The following is a 17,429-nucleotide window of genomic DNA, read 5'->3' as shown; positions in this document are numbered from 1 at the left end:
AAGAGTTTATGACAGCAGAGGAAACTTTGCAAACTTGAAGATCCCTTCCCATATCTGCCCCCAAACCTCACCTTTCTGCCAGCCCTCGTTTAGTCAAGCCTGAAATGACGATAGGGTCAAAAGGTTCCTCTGTCCCAGAGATGGTTATTCCCAAGGGGCCGCCGTATCGCTTCAGTTCCACTGTGTAGATAATAGCACCTGTTGTCTCCTGTTCATCTGAAAGGGAAAACAGGAATGCTGAATTTTTTAATTAGCCATACGAAAGAGGTCATAGGAAAGACTTGCAGCATTCAGTAGAAGGAAAAGCCTAAGGCCTTCAGCCATGCTCATACCAAATAGGATTTTAACCTTCCAGACTCCGTTTAAGGGCAGAATAACAAAAATAGACTATAATCAATTGGAAAGTGGTGACCAGACAAGTGGCAGCCCTTATCTTTCTTGGTTTGCACTACCTATTGGGAAATGTCATTACAGTGGACAGGCACTAGTTTGTATCAGGATTTCTGTACCAGAGTTATCTTCATCCTTCCTAATCTTCAATTTGACCAGGTCTTCACACTGCCTTAAAATCTGCACAGCATCCTCCATTGAGCAATTGTCGAGTCGGATGTTATCAATGGCTAACAGCTTGTCTCCCGGCTCCAAGGTGCCAGTTCTGTGTGGAAAGGAAAAGAAAACTAAAAGTACATTTATATTTGCCTTTCAGATCCCATGACGCATTCAGTCCTGCAGTGGCAATGACAATATTCACTATTAACTTTTTGCTGTCCTTGATCTTTTCTGAGAAACAACCATGAACGGAGGCTGGGACAACTGTAACTTAAAGAGAGGAAGATTGTGTAGGGTATGCATCAACACAGAATAAGGCAGGAAGGTTAGAGATACAGCCTGGGTAACCTACAGCATTGAAAAATGCCTGAAGTTTAACTGACGTATATTCTACCTTTTATGGAAACTCCTGTATGAGAACTCAGAAACCAGCCCTCCAGCAGCACTAAATTCCTCTGAAAGCCTTGCTATGAGGTGTTGGGATCAGAGGTGAAGTCAATAAATGCTGAGTTATGTGCACAGTTCTCCACCAGTGCCCACAATTCACTCACTCTTCACCTGAGCAGGAGCAGAGATATGGCAAACTACCTGATGAGCCATAGCACCTTGTGGGATATATGAAGCCCTTTACCACATGCTTTTAAAATTAAACATCCATCTCCTATATGGTCAGTAAACATCTGAATCAGTGCCCTGGCTCACCTTCTCCATTAGCTCAACTCTACATGCTTCAATACAGACAGTTTTTATTGTAAACTCTACTGTGGTGTAAGACAAACCTCTAGGGTTGAGATCTCCTTGGATGCTGGGAAAATCCAGACCCAAGTGCTACTGCTTGGGCTCCATTCTACCTTTCATTACTGGGCTGGACGTTTTGCAGTGGGTTTGGCAGACGGGAAACTCTGCACTCACCTATGTGCTACGCTCCCCTTCTTGATGTCAGAGATGATCAAAGGCTCCCCAGGCTTTCTGCTTGCAGCTGCAAGAGAGACACATGGGTAAAAGGCTTGGCATTGAGTCTGCTATCTAGGACAGGGATAGTTAGTGAGGAGAAGGAGTCATAAGGAAAGGGAATTTATATTCCTTTGACAAAATGATGCTTTACACTTGAACTCTGGAAGCCACACCAGGAAAAAAAAAAAAAAAGTGAATCCCTGCAAACGTTTGTTGGTTGCCCTTTGCCCAAGGTAGCTAGCCTCTTCCTTTGGTCTCCTCAAAGGGGAGGACAGGCCACGTCCAGCAGCAAGAGATGGGATTGCCCAATCCCAGCACCATTGAACATCCGCTCACCCACACCTCTGACGCGAGACAGCAAGTGAGTCAACGGCTGCGGCAACAGTCAGACATCAGCACTGCTGCCTAGGGAGTACCCAGCTCCGCGCTGTGGTTAATATAAGCATTTCTGTGCTCTTGAAGTAAAGTGGGCTGGGAATTTTTCCAGGTGGAAAACAACTTCCAGGTGGAAAAATTAGATAAAACACTGTTTTCTAGCTGGTTCAGCTCCCCAGGCCACTTCATCATCCAACCAGATAAATCGGGGCTGGTCTCAGTGCTGGAGCTGGTAGGGGAGGTTTCCAACTCTTCTCTCCAACCTGACCCTGGTAACGTTTTCAGCCCATGAGAGATGTGAGTACACATCTCTGGGAGCATTTGCATTTTCAAATTTGCCTGCAAAGACCCGCTGCTCTCTTGAGAAATCCAAGTGAGCTTTATGACTCGAACCCCTCCTGACCCCTCTGCCATCCGCACACCAAACATATGCCAAGAGCATCCTTCTCACCCCGTGTCACTTCCTCCTGCCTGCTATGGGAATTGCATCGTCTCATTTAAAGCTGACAGAGCTTCTCAGCAAAAACTGCGTAGGAAGGAAGGAACTCACAGCATCCGAACATATCAGGTGCAGGTCAAAGATTAAAATATCTGTGAGGCACGTGGCATCACCCACACAGAGATCCACCTGCCTGAACAGCAGTCAGAGCACCCCAGAAAGTCAGACATAAAGGAATAAGTGCTTCCTCTTACCAACCTCTCTGCTCTATATTTTTCTGTTGTTTACATTCATTTATGAGATTTAAAAACATACATGCTAACCCATCACCTTTAAGGATACCCTCTCCCAGATATAACTAAACCTTCTGTACTGAATAGGGAGAAAAGACAGGCAATCTCAGTCATAAGAGGGCTGAGTATAAAAGTTAGGTCAGACACCAAAAAGCAGACCGTGACTGATTTTATAATAGTCACGGCAATGCAACTGCTGAATGATACAGAGCCTGGAAGAACGATTTTCCCCATCTCTTACTGCAGTGTGGTGCCAGGCAATTTCAGCCTGGACATTCATGTTCAGCTTGCAGCCACAGGTCAAAGAGAAGCAGGTGGGTTGTGGAGATTCACCGAGGGTTTGTGCCTCTATTCAACCTGTCCATGTCACAAACCAGCCAGTGGATAGACTGACATATGCCAGGCAGAGTTGAGTGGTGGGAGGGAAGGATGATGTGCAGCTTGTGCAGCTAAAATCAATGCAGAAACCCCCCTTCTGATTGAGAAGTCCACACCATGGACTAACAGCACAGTGGATGGCAAAGTATTGCCTTGTTACTACTATTGCTGTTCTCTTTTTCAATATAGGACGTGTATTTTCTGCTGAAAAGTGCACAACAAGGTGGTCTGATCAGCAGCGATGGGAGACCCTGTTAGCACACCCTCAGCCCTGGGTCGGGCTGGCATCGCTGCATGTTTAGTCGCTCCCTAGCCCGGTTCTGTCAAAACGATCCAGGTGAGCAAAAATACTTTTCCCTGTAAAGTTTGTTTATTAGTTTCAAAGCAAAAGCAGCATGACAGAAAGGGGTTAGGGAGGACCCCCCCCGTCCTGGTGGTGGGGTGGTGGGTTGGGCATGGCCATCTCTAAACCTGACCCAGTCACAGCTGGAATGATGTGTCTGGAGACCGTGAACACTCAAAAGAGCAAAGAGGGGGGAAAGAAAAAAAAAAAAAGAAAAAAGAAAAGAAAAGAAAGGAAAGGAAAAGCAAGTATAGACAATAACATGCCTCACGCTCTGCAGAAATGGTGTTTATCTCAACATCTGCCTTACAAGCTCTGTGACACGTGGGGAGACTCTGCCTATGGTCAGTCCCTGAGCAGAGAGTGAGCCCTCATCCTTCTGCAGCTCCGCAAGAGGACGCAAGAGGTTCCGCACCTCTGCTCTTCCGTACCTCTCTTCCATACCTCAGCACTGAACGTAGCACAAGCTTCCCATATTAGAAGGAAGGGTGACAAACTGAGTGCTTTGTTCATTAGAAAACAGAGCAAGCTATAAGGAAAAATCATTCTGGGTTTTGTTTGTGGTTTTTTTGGAAGCTGTGCTTTCCAAACAGATTTTCTTGAGACCAGTTAAATGAAAGAGCCATGTACAACTGCACAAAACTGTCCCTACCATCAGAGTACTGAAACTTTAACAAATGGCAGCTCTCTGTTTTAAACAATCGCTTAGTATAAAATGGAAAGGCTTTATAAAACCATCATTATTAGTCAGTCCCTACAAATCTGAAGGGTAAGTTAGAGAGACTTAATGAATAAACGTTCTGTCTCAAGAGGCATAAGATACAAAGTTAAGATAATGCAATCTCAAAGCACAGAACAGTCATTTGCTGTTCGTTTTAAAAACCAGTAGTTACTAACTCCATTAATTCACCTTTGCCAGCCCAAAGCCCTCCCCAGCGCCCCAGGAGATCACCCAGCTGGGCTTTCCGCCCTTCAGCTGGGACCAGGTGGCCCCCGACTGCCCCAGCCACCCTGGGACCCGTATTTTTAACAGTCCTGGACTGTTCCCCCACAGGGTGACAGCGTGTCTCTGTGCAACAGCCTGCCCTGTCTACAGGCAGGAGAGCTGCAATGTCACCGACGTGGTGACTCAGCCAAGGTCAGAGGCATTGGATATGTAGATCCTTGGTGAGATTTTGGACAAACTGTTTCCAATTTGCCCGCAATTAAAAAAAACCCTTAAACTACATTATTATTAATTTATTAGGGCTGTGGTCTTTGGAGTTCAGACACTTGCACAGATGAGTAAAGCTTTTTCATCCATTCATTTCTGCTGTCAAGGTGGTTATTTCTCTTCAAAGGACATTGCCTTGGTAATTCTGTTTGCTGCAGAAAGACACAGTTCGGATGCCCAGCTTTGCCTCTGGGTCTTGCTTTCCCGTCTGTAAAACAGAGACAGCAGCAAAGGCAGTGGAGGGGAGAGATGGATGGAGAGACAGGGGCAGGAGCCGGTGTGCAGAAACCCATGATCTCTCTCAGCAGATGATTGTGGCCTCCATCTGCCAGGGCAAACCACTTCAGGTGGAAGTAGGCTCTTTTTCTGATACATTCATATTTTTGGTGGGTTTACCAGTACAAAATCTGCTCCAGCGGCCCAGAGAAAGCTCCATAAATCAACAGCTGTTGAAGGCAGAAGCGTGGGGTGGGAGAGAAACTCAAAATGAAAACACTGCTTGGTGGTGGTGACAGGGCAGTGATAAAAAGGTGAATTGATCAATACTGTTATTTACTTTTTATAAATTGCTTTCAGTCTCTCACCACCCCTGCTGAGATTCTGGCTTGCTCGGCGTTTATGCTGTGATGGATGATGAAGCCAGAAACACATGTCCGGTTTGTGTTTTTAATAGAATGCATAATGACTCCTATTGGTAAATTATTCCCCTCCAAGGAGCACGAGCACATATCTCACACCCATCAACCTGTTATAAATGCCCTTTGTTATTGACCAAGCCAAAGCAGCACTCTGCCAATGTATAATTAAAGAAACTGTAATAATGCCATAAGAATACGTTTAAGAAAGCAAGCATTTATAAATGGGAAAAAACAAACAAAATCAGAAACCCAATAATGTCAGGATAGCTAAGGAATGAGAACAGGAATAAAAGCAAATCAGAATTGATTACAAAAGCAGCAGTGAAAATCAAATCCCCAGCACTCAACTTTTTCCTCTATCATTCATTAGTTTTAGCAGCAGGTGCATAAATTATCGGTGCCTCCAGCAGGACATTTATCCCGCTGCAGATCTATTTCCTTTCAAAATCTCCAGGTAGCAAAACCAGGACAGAATATCCCACTTCGGTAAAAGCACCAGAGCGAATCAGCTGTAAATCTGGGTTGAAGCTGGGATGTTAGCGGGGGGTGGGACAGGAGGGTGCCGGGCTGGCCCTTACACACTCTGTCGGGCTGGCGGCAGGTCCCAGGTTAATCCAGCGCCAGCAAAGCTAGATTTGCTCAGCTCCCAGATCCATCTTCTCACTAGGACAGTGATTACACTGCTTAAGCGACTTAATCGAAGTTATCTATCTATCCAAATTCCAGTTTTATCACCCGCAAGCAGATATACTACCTACTTCTTATCTGCAGTACTTCAAGCCAAGGGCACAGGAATTGATTTGTTAAGATATATAAAGGTAATTTGATAAACATGCTATAGAAAGCTTTAATGCATAGCTAAAATGAACAGTTATTTCAACATCTGTTTAAACAGCAACAATAACACACCTGTACCCTGCAGCAAATTTCACAACTAGCCCTTGGAGAGAATATTTGAGACAGACAAAAAAAAAAGAAAACACAAAAAGCAATCTTTTGTGCAATCAACTATCATTTTCCAGAGGCTAATAACAAATCCATATCTTATTTTAAGAGGTCAGGTATTGAATATACAAGAATACACAACTATTAGCTTCTTCACTGTTGGAGATTTTAATTTGTAAGAGATTTACAGCAAACCCACAAAGGCATAACTGTATGATTAGAACTGAACGCAGCCAGTGAGATCAGAGCACTTAAGGTATGTGTTCTGCTAATGGAGATGAGTAATTCAGGCTAACAGGAGCCACATCTTCTCATCCCTGTGTCAAAAAATCTCAGTTTGCAGGTCTCTGCATCCCCACCATTCACAGCACCTCAGAGGTCTCTGCACACAGCTGAGCTTCACAGCCCACACAGCTCTCTGAACCTCCTGGAGCAGAAAGGAGCCCACACTTCGCTCTTCAAGCCGAGCAGCTGTTTTACAAACAAACCCAGTTCTCCCTGGGACAGAAACCAAGGCACTGGAGTATGGAGAAAATTAGAGTGATTTTTCTGGCTTCTTGTCCCTTCACCCCTGGATGAAGTGCGCACGAGGCAGCTTCTGTAGTTTGCTTTGCTAATTTTCATTTAGCAACTGTAGGAGCCTGAAACGAGGCTTGAGGGCACCAAGGTGCCACAGAAATACAAAGCAGAGCCAGTGAAAGACTCACCCCTTGGATTTCCTATTCATCCTATGGGGGATGGAGGAGGAAATAATGCTATATGCAAATATTTGCATCATGTGTCTTAATTTGCTGCATCCCTCTGCCATGCTGGGTTTGAGCAGGGGGAAGAAACACAGCCATGTGCACAGACCACAACCGGGGCTCGCTCAGTCCAAGTCTTCTCGTTCTAGCAAACCCCAAGACCTCAGAGAAGATGAAATGCCCTCAGCAAACATCTGCCCCTCACCAGGAGCAAGCACAGACCCTCTCTGTATCTCCATCCCAGAATCAGCAGTGCCTGCCCTCCTCATACAAAAACCTCCTGGGTGTTCAGCCCTTTTATGAGGCTTTCCAGCAGATTTATGGTTCCTGCTGCAGCCAGCTCCATTACACGAATTCTTTCAACACATCCATCAAGAATCCTGCCCTCCCCCCCTGCTTTACTTAGCCCATCTCCCGATTAGCTCTGAGAGCCACAGCACAGTAAGAACTTGATCGCTTTTATTTCTGTAGTGCTCCTCTGATGAGGTCGTAACACTTTCTGCCCGCATAGGAAGGTGGCGGCAAACCTTCCTAGACAGAGGAATTAACTACAGATGAGCCTGATGAAGCCAAGAGGCAAAACTCAACAAAAGCAACTCATCTTTCACCTACAGGGTACCCGGACTACAAAGTTTTAGAACAAATCCAATTCTGTGGCCACGACAGTGCAGGAGGTCTTCTACTGACCCCTCTGGCTTGTCATCTATTTAACTTGCCCCAGCTTTACAAAGCAGGGAACAGGAATTCAATGTGGGAGGCCAGTAAACCAAGTCCCCTGCTTTAAAACAGTAGTTACATGCCTTTCCTTGTCAGAACGAAAGTTATAAAAGCTGTTTCTAGATCTATATGAGCATTGAAATCAGCAGAACTGGGAGGAACTGAGCAAAACAGAGTTATTTTTACCTCTCTTCTCTTGCTGCTTGCATCACACTCCTGCATGCACATCATGTCTCTGCAGGAAGCACTTAGCATAAGGCTGCTTGCTTTGGTTTTAATGTTTGAAACTGGTGTATTTATCTGCCCGGTCAGAGGCAGAGTGACAAAATGATGATCTAATTTCCTAAGGGTCATGTGGACATAAGCCTATGTGGACTAATATATGAAAACAGAATTAGAATTCATCTAGCATTTTATCCTTGCCACCGCATTTTCTGGCTGGCTGTCTTTTGCTCCATTTGTAAATACAATTTTGGCGTTGACTCAGCAGGACTGAAATATATCTTAAGTTTATGCGTATGCATTACTTAAACAGCATTCTGCAAACACGTTCAATAATCAAAAAGATCAAATCTATTATATTGTTAAAAAACTTCTTTGTAGTTGGATAATGGTTATCTAACTATTTAAAACCCAGGGGTCAGTTTCTTGCTATTTAGCGTTGATTTCAAAAAAGTGTGTGAAATCAATTTTTTAAACAAATTTCAAATGAAAACATTTTTAACATTAAAATACGTTTGAAGTGTAAATGCACATTTGAAACAGATGCCATTTAAGTGAGACTCCAGAAGTAAAAACTAATATTCTTGCCAGTAACTCTCAGGTTCATTTTACTCTCCAGCCCTAGACATAAACTAAACTTTGAAGTTTAAATGGGGAGAAACCATGGCCATGCTCAAGAAGGAAGTGTTTTGATACCAGATCCATCATCCCAGGTTTCTACCTGAGACTGCAATGCCAGCGGAGCGGTCAGGACAGCAGGCTGGGAACCCAGTGCACCGCCACTGAAATGTCATTACGGCCACCCCGCTGCTTTTGGAAGGCACTTTGATGTCTTCAGACAGTAATTGCTACCAAGCCAAATGTTAAACACTGTGCTGTTATTTCTCAGGATTATCCTTGTGGCACAAATAGGGGGAGCGGGGAAGAGGGAGAAGAAATAACACAAGGTGCAAAGCCATCACCCCCGTTGATGTTCAAGTCACTCCTGAGAATCACCCCACTTAGACCAGAACACCTCCAATTAACTCACTGACTAATGTTGTAAATGCCAAGAGGTAATTGCAAATTGCTTATCTATTTTAATGAAAGCTACTTTTAGTGTCCCTAGCAACTCCATTCCCCAGACACAGCTGGGTCCACGCTCCTGAGGACTCAGACACAAGATCCCATTACTGCAGTTTCACAAGTTGCTTTGTTTCAGCCGAGAGGTGGTGGCAGCCTCTGGGCATGGCAAATCTGAGATGATTCAACTCAGTTTACCCAGCAGTGAAAGAGGAATGAGTGATGTGACACCTGCTCACGTTTGCCATAAAGGAAAAGTTCACTGATGAGAGGGATAACAAGACTTCCAGTCGGCCAGAAATTTGGGATGGATCTGCTTATACCATGCCCTTACAGCATCCTCTCCAAAGAGGCCAGAACGTCTCTAAATGAAAAATATGCTTCAGAAAAGAAACTAAGATAATTAATCAAGACTGAGCAGAGAAGAGAGGAAAGAAAGAAAAAGGTTAACGTCGTGTTCTCTCAGTGCCCACCAAGTCCTGGCATGTGGATCTCCTCCTCCATAGCTGGGGTTAGTCAATGCAACAACTCTGAGCAAACCCTGCCCAGCACCCTCCTGTCCCTAAAGTGCCTTTCCCCCACCTCCAAGGCCTGCCATCCTCTTCATCCTCTTCCTCATCTCGGCAGTTTCCCCTCTCCACCCTTCAAGCTGTGGGTTCACCTCACTTACTCTTCTCCCTCCACCTCTCCCTGCAAGGGGTCCCACGAGACCCAAGCAGTTCTTTTTTAAAAGGAACATAATACAACCGTGAGCAAGGAAATAAAAATAATATTAATAATATAACTTTAGTCCGCAGCACAGACCAGCTGATCAGTTGAGAAGCATCCTTTGCCCCAGCCCTTCATGCAGCTGCTTTTCTCTGCAGCCACCAGCTTGTGGGGGCAGGAACCTCACATCTAATTCAGTTTGGGATAAATCACAAGCACTGCGAGCGCTACCAGGAAACCCCACATAATCTTATCTCTCTCCGTTGGGGCCCTCTGATGTGCCAGGGTGAAAAGCAGCGGCTTTTGCAACTGCTAGCGCAAGTCTGAGCAATACTTACAGCTGATTGTAATTCCAAGCTCTACACCTCTTTTCTTGGGCAATTTAACGTGGAAAGTACCGCTGCTGGGTATGACAGACTCTATAAAACCAAAAACAGACAAAAAAAGAAAATAGGAGAAAAAAGGGAGTTTTCAGCTGCATAGATAGTTTCTTTGGAACCAGAAAAAACAAGCCCAGAAAACTCAGCTTTATTGGTTCAAGTAAAGTTGTTATGTGAGGCCCTGCAGACTTTAGGTTAAAATTTGGATTCTCCTTAAAAATACATGCTCTGAACGTCAAGTGAAGTGCTCACATCATGCTGTATTTCAGGATTGAGGCAGCTCTGTCAATGTCAAAGGAAAAAAACTTTTTTTTTTTTAATACAAAGCTGCACTAGCCAATAGCTTTGGCTCCCTCCTTGCTTCAAGGCCATAAATTAATATTATTCATAATAATGGGCAAATATTTAAAGTGCAGGTGGCCTCTTCATCTACTACTTAGGCTTACCTCAGCCAAGTAGTGAGCACAAGGCATTTATGAAAGGATCAGAAGAAGGACCCTCCATCTCGGTGCACATTAGAGAACAAAGAGAAATGGGGAAGTTCCTCACAGGGTCTTCTCAATCTGAGCTCTGAGCTCTAGCAAAAACCTGACGTATTTGTGTGAATACACTCCCTCCCACGGGTTAGCAAAGGCACTAAGAGTCCTGCTGGTAGCGAGGAGCAGCAGTTCCTTTGGCAACGTACCTGCAACATCAAATTCGATCTCGAGCACCACTTTATTTGTGAGAGCAGCATCACGCAAAAGCTGATTAGCTTCCTCCATAGTCCCGTCCTCGGTCGCAATGCCATTGATAGAAAGGACTCTGTCTCCTACTTGTAGCAGCCCACACCTGTGGGCCACATAGGGAAAAGAGGGAAAAGGAACAAGGAGGCAGGGAAAAAGAGGAAAGGAGAAAAAAAACAACCACACAACCAGTCATGAGTGAGTTAGTGAGGAAAATCTGTTATAAGACACATAGAGTAGTGACAAATCCTGCAGAAGTGGCCCCAAAGAGAAGATAACTCATTCTGCAATGCCTGTCCCAGTGTCAAGAGTCCCTGGAAGGTCCCAGGGCAGCAAACCCTTGTGGTTTGCTTAAGTTCAGATATAGTTTGCTCCTAAATAGCCATTTTTGGTCGTATTTCCTGCAACTTCCAGGAAGGAAAAAAATAATCAACCCTCACCTTCCAAAAAGTCAACACAGTGTCCAAGAGATGAGAGTGATAAATGCGAGGGCACGTGCCCTCCTACCCTATCTAAGAGTATACGGCTCCTTCCATGTGTCTGCGCCCTCCGAAACCCAAACTAATGGCACTGAAAATTGCACAGAGTCCTCTGCTTAATACATGGATAATACTGAAGCTACAATCCAATGAACTCACCAAAATGTCTCAGCAAATTGGATAATCATTTATCCCTTGTAATTGCATTTCTGGAAGCCAAATGTACATTGATACTGTTCAACTGCCTTGAAAGGCCAATACTACTCTGATGCAGTATCACACCAGTATAACCACAACTGGCACTTTGGGGGTTTTGGTTTAGACCGGCTTTCTCCAAGAGCACACATCAGCAGGTTTTTTTTAGTTTGGAAGAAAAACAATGATGGCAAGGCTATGTTGGAGATATACTGCTACAGCATGGCTTGTCTTTTGGGACGCCTCTGTATTTATAAGAAAGGTTTTTTTCACACATGAACCACTACATTCAATATTCACCCTCCCTCCTTTTTTTTTTTTTTTTTTTTTTTTTTAAATATACTGTAACACCAGCAAGACAATCCTCCACCTTACTGAGATGGCTCATGGCTCTACAAAATAAAGGGTGTAGTATTCCCTCTGACTGCCCATGGGGAACTTGCTCATCTTCCTGCTCCTCCACACCCTTCATCAGTTGTTTGCTATAACCACTATATGTTTGTTGATTTTCCACTTACCACCTGCCTATAAGGCAGTCCACTTAAGCAGAGCTTGGGAAACCATTCCTCCTCCTTTATTAATATAAGCTACAGAGTGGTCTCTGAAATAGGTTGGGGGTTATGGAAACAAGTCTAAGGTTCACCTCTACATTTGGGGTTATTTTACCAGAAAGATTTCCCAGAAGGCATCAGCTATCCTGTTTTGAGCCTTCTCCAGAGAATGTTTATTCCCTACTCTTTAATGATCAAGCACATCCTTTGCCCTCTCCTCTCTAGACGTCAGCTTCCACTGATATTTAATGGAAGACAGCTTGGTTTTTACTAATCCTTCCAGCCACTCTTCATCACTCACACCCAATTCACTTGTAAGAAAACATGGTACCACAGCGTCCAGGCACACAAAGATAACATCAAAGGCAACAGACGCTGACTGCATTATTCACCTCCAAATATCAGGACGTATATGAAAAGCCAGGTTATCAAGAAAAAATACACACATCCAAATTCAAGAAGAATGCACAAGGCACAACATTTTTTTCTGGTGACCCATCAAAAGCTGAGAGATGAGCCAGTTTGGAGGGAGCTGAGGGAGGTTATTTTACTGGTAGGAAGGTATTAAACTCGCAGTATATTTACGCTGCTGCCTGAGTTCATGCCATCCACGGAAAAACACAGGCTATTTTATGAGATGTAAATTCAGAATTGTTTGTTCAAGGAGACCTGGATTAGAACAGACAACTCCATGGTGCATAAATGAATCCACCCTTGCAAATAAACTAAATCAAGTATAATTACAGTCCTTTACTGGACTACGCAGCCACATAGATGCGCTTGGAAATATCAGCTTATAAATACAAAGATGGCAAGGAGTACGACAGAGATGCCCCCCCTCCAGCACCGAGAGCGCTCTTGCTGTGGCCACAATGCACATTTTCGAAAGGAGGGATCAACATCTGCATCACATAGACATCACTGTCATTTCAAGGTCACACAAGGACATGATCCGCTTTGGCACCACTGTTTCAGCTGCAAGGGCTGGGAGATCACAGGATACTTTTACACAGCATCAAAGCAAACTTTTGCCACCTTTCCCACCAGAGCTGCCTTCTCATAAAATCACTGTTTCTTGTGTTTCACCACTCAGGGTAGATTTGCCTGGGTGTTTTACAGCCAATAGCTCTGTTAGGTCAGAACTATTTTATTTCTCTTACTATTAGCCTCGGTCAATCACAGCTGTTTAAGCCCCAGTCTTGCAGGTCTATAAAAGTTTGTGGAGTGAAGCCACAACCTTCTGGCTTCCTCCACAAGTGCAAGGAGACCTGACATGCCTTGATAACCCTTCAGAATAATCCCAGAGACATCAGCTTCCAGCTGTCACGTGCCCTTGCATTGGAAGCAGGGCCCAGGGAGGCAAGGATCCTGCAGAGCTCTCCTTGGCTCTGCTGTGGGATCCTACATAAACCTTTTTGACAGCTTTCCCAAAGACAGGGCATTTGTCTCAGAGATGTGCAGTCTAACATTAGAGCTCACAAAGTGCTTTGAGATCATGGTAGGAGAGTGCTTTAAAATCAGAAATAACAAGAGTACAGGCATCTCCTGGAGTAAATGACAGCCCTATGGATGCGTTGGAGTGAATGTTGGGAATGTCTCTCTAGGGCTGCAGAGATTTGGATTTTGTCATGACTCATTCCTTGGGCTCAAAGACAGCAATGGAGCAGTGGAGGTGTCTTGCTAGACACAGAGCAGCGCATACGCAAGCCTTGGACAGGACATGTGCTTAAGATCTTACTCGGCATCATCAGCATCTGCATGGTCACTCCAGCTGTGAGGTGAGTGGCAGCAGCTGTGACCATGGTGACATCACTGGCTACAGAAACCAATCCGTTGTGCCCTTACATGCCCCCAAGTCAGCCTACACAGGTCAGATGTGCACATCTGCGTGTGTCTGCACATCTGTGCACACACATTGGTGGGTGGGTCCCAGCCCCCAAAAGATCAAAGCTTTGCCAACAGCTTCACCCAGCTGCTTAGCTTTCCTTTTGCAAACCATTCATACTCAAAAGCCAGAGACACAATGATCAAACAACTGTGTCTGAGTAGAGCTAGAAAACATGTAACTCAGCAGGAAGCATTGATTTTGGATACCGGGATGGAGAAGCCAGACACTCTCCCACTGCTGTCAATGACAGCTCGGGGAGGAAGGACACAAAAGCTGCGTGTTTCAAGGCAGCCAAGAGGGGACGTCAGGCATCTTCCTATTCCATCCTCCCTGCTGATAACAGGGGCTGAATCCTTGTTTCATTTGGAGCCCAAAGGCTTCATCTTGCACCCAGGAAACAAAACAACAGGTGGGGAGGGAGGTCTATTAGAGGCTATTGGCTGTAAGACAAATCACAAGTCAGGGAGGTGACAGCTTTTGCTTCAAACTGCCTGCCACAAGCTAGTATGAAGTAGATAATAAATGTGAGGCAACCCAACCTCCCTGAAAAGAGGGTGATGCCATCCTCCTTCCTGGTAGCACTCAGATTTGCTAGACACCCAAGAGACAGCTCCTCCATGGCAAGCCAGATGGACCAAGTGATTGTGCATCATGACCTTGTGCAACAGCACGTTCAGGTTCACAGGTCTTGCACCCGAGTGTGTGAACATGCAGGACTGACCCAGGCTGCTGAGCCAGACTCCTGTATCCCCACTGCTCATCCTCTTTTGCAAAGGGCAACAATTGCAGCACAAGAAAGAGCGTAGCTCAGGCAAGAGCCCAGCTTGGGAAAGGGAAGAAAAACGGCTCTAATGTCTTGGGCTGCAGTTACAGCAGAACCTCTCAAGGACAGGGAATAAGGTATCTAGGAAGGATGGAGCAAACAAGCTCTGTGGGACAGCAAGTAGCAGAAAGTGAAATCAAAACATAAAACTGCCTTTTTCACCTTGCTGCAAACCCAGTGCACTTATCATTTCAAGGTGGGGAGGAAAGACAGTGTTTTCTTGCCAGCTAGGAAAAGCAGCGTGGTCTGGGAAAGGAAGAAATACACCACAGAGATTTAATCCCCAAATCAAATCCAGGCTGCAAACACAGAGAGGATTCGCTCCCTGTAGCCAGAAAGCAGAAGGCAGCAGCCAGGAGAGCGCAAATCCTGCTGGGTGGGCAGCCGAGAGGGAAAGCAGCGTGTGACACATTAGAGCCAAGCGAGACTGCACCGCAAGTCTTTGCTTTTCCTCCAGGCTTGGCAAGAGGATAAAACAAAGCCAGGAGGATTTCAGCACATCTCCCTCCTCTCCTGGGACAGCAGGCTTTGTTGCTGCCTGATTTATAAAAGGAGTTTGGTGCTTTGCATTGTGAGCCAAATTCACTCTGGTAATAGAGGATAAAAAAAACAAAATGCCATCACCTTCCTTTTTAAACCCTGTTTGGAAACAAACAAACAGAAGGCATAAAAGGCTTTTGAAATCTCTCTCAATCTGTATCACTCAGGACAACTCTTTTTCCTGTCCCTGTCCTCCCACAGACACAAGCACCAGGCTCTCGTGCTCCTCCCTGCATCTGCTTCGGCCGCCTGGAGAAGCTGCCACACAGAGACCGCTATGCACAGCAAGGACTTGCATTTCCTCTTGCAGGTGCTTTCCCTGACGTATGACTCCCCCGTGTGCTGTTTTGCCAGGCTGGCCTGGGGACACCAAACCATCAGCAGATGCTGATGAAGCCCTCAGAGACTTCTCCTCCCAAGGAAGGGTCTGCAGCAGGCACTGAGCAATGCCATGTCATTGCACCTCAGGCCCCCCTAGGCAGGACGGAGCACCAGTGGAAATCACTGCTGGGAAGTGAAACCAGTGCAAGGGCATAAGTGCCAGCTTGGTCACCTCTCACTATTTCATCTGCCTAATGGAACCAGCTCTCCTTTCAACCCCACAAGAGCTTAATCTGTGCTGGGACGTGCTTCGTTCAGTGAGAAAAACCTTGCTAGGGGACATCTATGTTGTAGTGTACACTTGAGCAGACTTTAAATCCAGCAGCAAGGGTATTGGGAAAAGTTTAGCCAGAGCAGCTCCTGAGTGGAGGCGCAGCTGCCGGAGGAGTCATTGCTGCCAGTATCCCCAGGGGGTGACACACAGCAGTTAATGCAACTCCTCCATTCTGCTCTTTTCCCAGCATTATAGAGCCAAAAGCAAGAGTGCTTAAATGCAGCACCTCTCTGCTCCTCCACCAGAGCCCTCCTCTGCAGTTCAAAACCTTGGCTTTAAGGCCAGTTTATACAAATGGGCTCTAATACAATGAGACCAGTCAGAAAATACTCTGCTAAGCCTGCCTGTTTAGATCTTTCCCCTTTCTGAACCCAGACAAAAGCTTTATCTTTCGAAGAAAAAAAAAAAAAAGAAAAAAGAAAAAAAGGAATGGGAATGGCTCTCTCACACAGACACACGCTCCCTTCCTCCTCCTCCTCCCAGAACAGCCGCAGCCTGGTGCCAAGACGTTCACCTGGGATGCGAGGGAGGCCGCGGTCAGCCGACGAGTGCAGAAATGGCAGTGACAGTAAACCATGCCCAGTGAAGAATGGGAGATATTACAAGGATGATAGTAAATATCTAAATGAGCCTCTGAGGAGAGAAAACAAACCAAACCATGAAATGTTCAGCAGCAGCACCATCAGCATCCAAGGGCAAGGTCTCTAACCTCTCTGCCGGGCTGTCGGGCTCAATAAAACGGACGAGAGGTGGGGAAGACAGGGTTTCGGTAGCAAAGATGCCTCCCTGGAGCTGGAGTCCGAAGCCATTCAATGGGTCTCCCCTGAGCACCACCTCTGTCATCTCCGTGTGGACTATCTGCCCGCCAGGACCCACCGTGCTGGAGGCCAGCGACACTGAGAGGGAGAGAGGCAGAAGGTCAGGGTAGCCATGGTCAACATAGCAGGTCTGCTGACAGATCTCGGTCTGGCAGTGGTGGGGACAATGACCGAGGATAAGGGAGGCACTGACAGTGCTGAGATGAGCGGTCCTACCCCAGCTAACAGTCAACAATAAGGACAATAATGACAACAAGGCAAGCTTGCACACCCCATCCAACCCACCCCCAGCCCACTGCCACTCTTACATGAGCTCTTGTGCTCCTTCTTCTTCTGCCGCCTCCTCAGCATGGTGGTGCGGGGGCTCATGGGGTGGGAGCTGCGAGGTAGTGTGTTTGAGTTCTGGCAGGGGAATCCCTGTGCATTCATGGTGGGAGACGAGAAGTTGGCAGCCACCAGAGCTGGGGAAATACAGAGCGTGTTAAGGACATGCACAGAGAAGTGCAGCAGTGGGTTCACCTAACAGGTCTTCATCAAACACCTAATGGGTTCTGACTCGCTCCTTCTTCCCAGCTCCAGGGCTCAAGCCAATGTGAGAACATTGTCCTGGGCTTGCAGCTCCAGGAGAGCTGTGAGAGTAAGCTTGGGCTCAAGATGGACATTACTCTCTGGTGTGCAGTGACTGGGATGCCTGTCACTGCAGCATCCAGGCCACCAGGTAAGAAGGGCATCATGGATGCAGGGCAGCCAATAGCAGGTTAGCACAATGGTGCTAATGAAACTTAAATACATACAA

General features: G+C 45.9%; 1 protein-coding gene across 1 annotated transcript in view; it reads right to left on the bottom strand.

Moving 5' to 3' along the window:
- Positions 1-17,429, bottom strand: part of GRIP2 (glutamate receptor interacting protein 2) — a 297,087-nt gene that overhangs the window by 21,272 nt on the left and 258,386 nt on the right. Inside the window, exons 11-17 of the mRNA XM_074151381.1 lie at positions 16,942-17,094; positions 16,525-16,711; positions 10,645-10,790; positions 9,918-9,998; positions 1,462-1,528; positions 510-655; positions 72-216 (exon numbers count right to left, since the gene is read on the bottom strand). Coding sequence (XP_074007482.1) covers positions 72-216; positions 510-655; positions 1,462-1,528; positions 9,918-9,998; positions 10,645-10,790; positions 16,525-16,711; positions 16,942-17,094 — 925 coding nt within the window. The remainder of the gene's footprint in view (positions 1-71; positions 217-509; positions 656-1,461; positions 1,529-9,917; positions 9,999-10,644; positions 10,791-16,524; positions 16,712-16,941; positions 17,095-17,429) is intronic.

The sequence above is a fragment of the Numenius arquata genome, chromosome 8, assembly GCF_964106895.1.
Source record: "Numenius arquata chromosome 8, bNumArq3.hap1.1, whole genome shotgun sequence".
Classification (NCBI taxonomy): Eukaryota; Metazoa; Chordata; class Aves; order Charadriiformes; family Scolopacidae; genus Numenius; species Numenius arquata.
The sequence above is the reverse complement of the archived record's forward strand: the minus strand, read 5'-3'. Positions and strand labels throughout refer to the sequence as shown.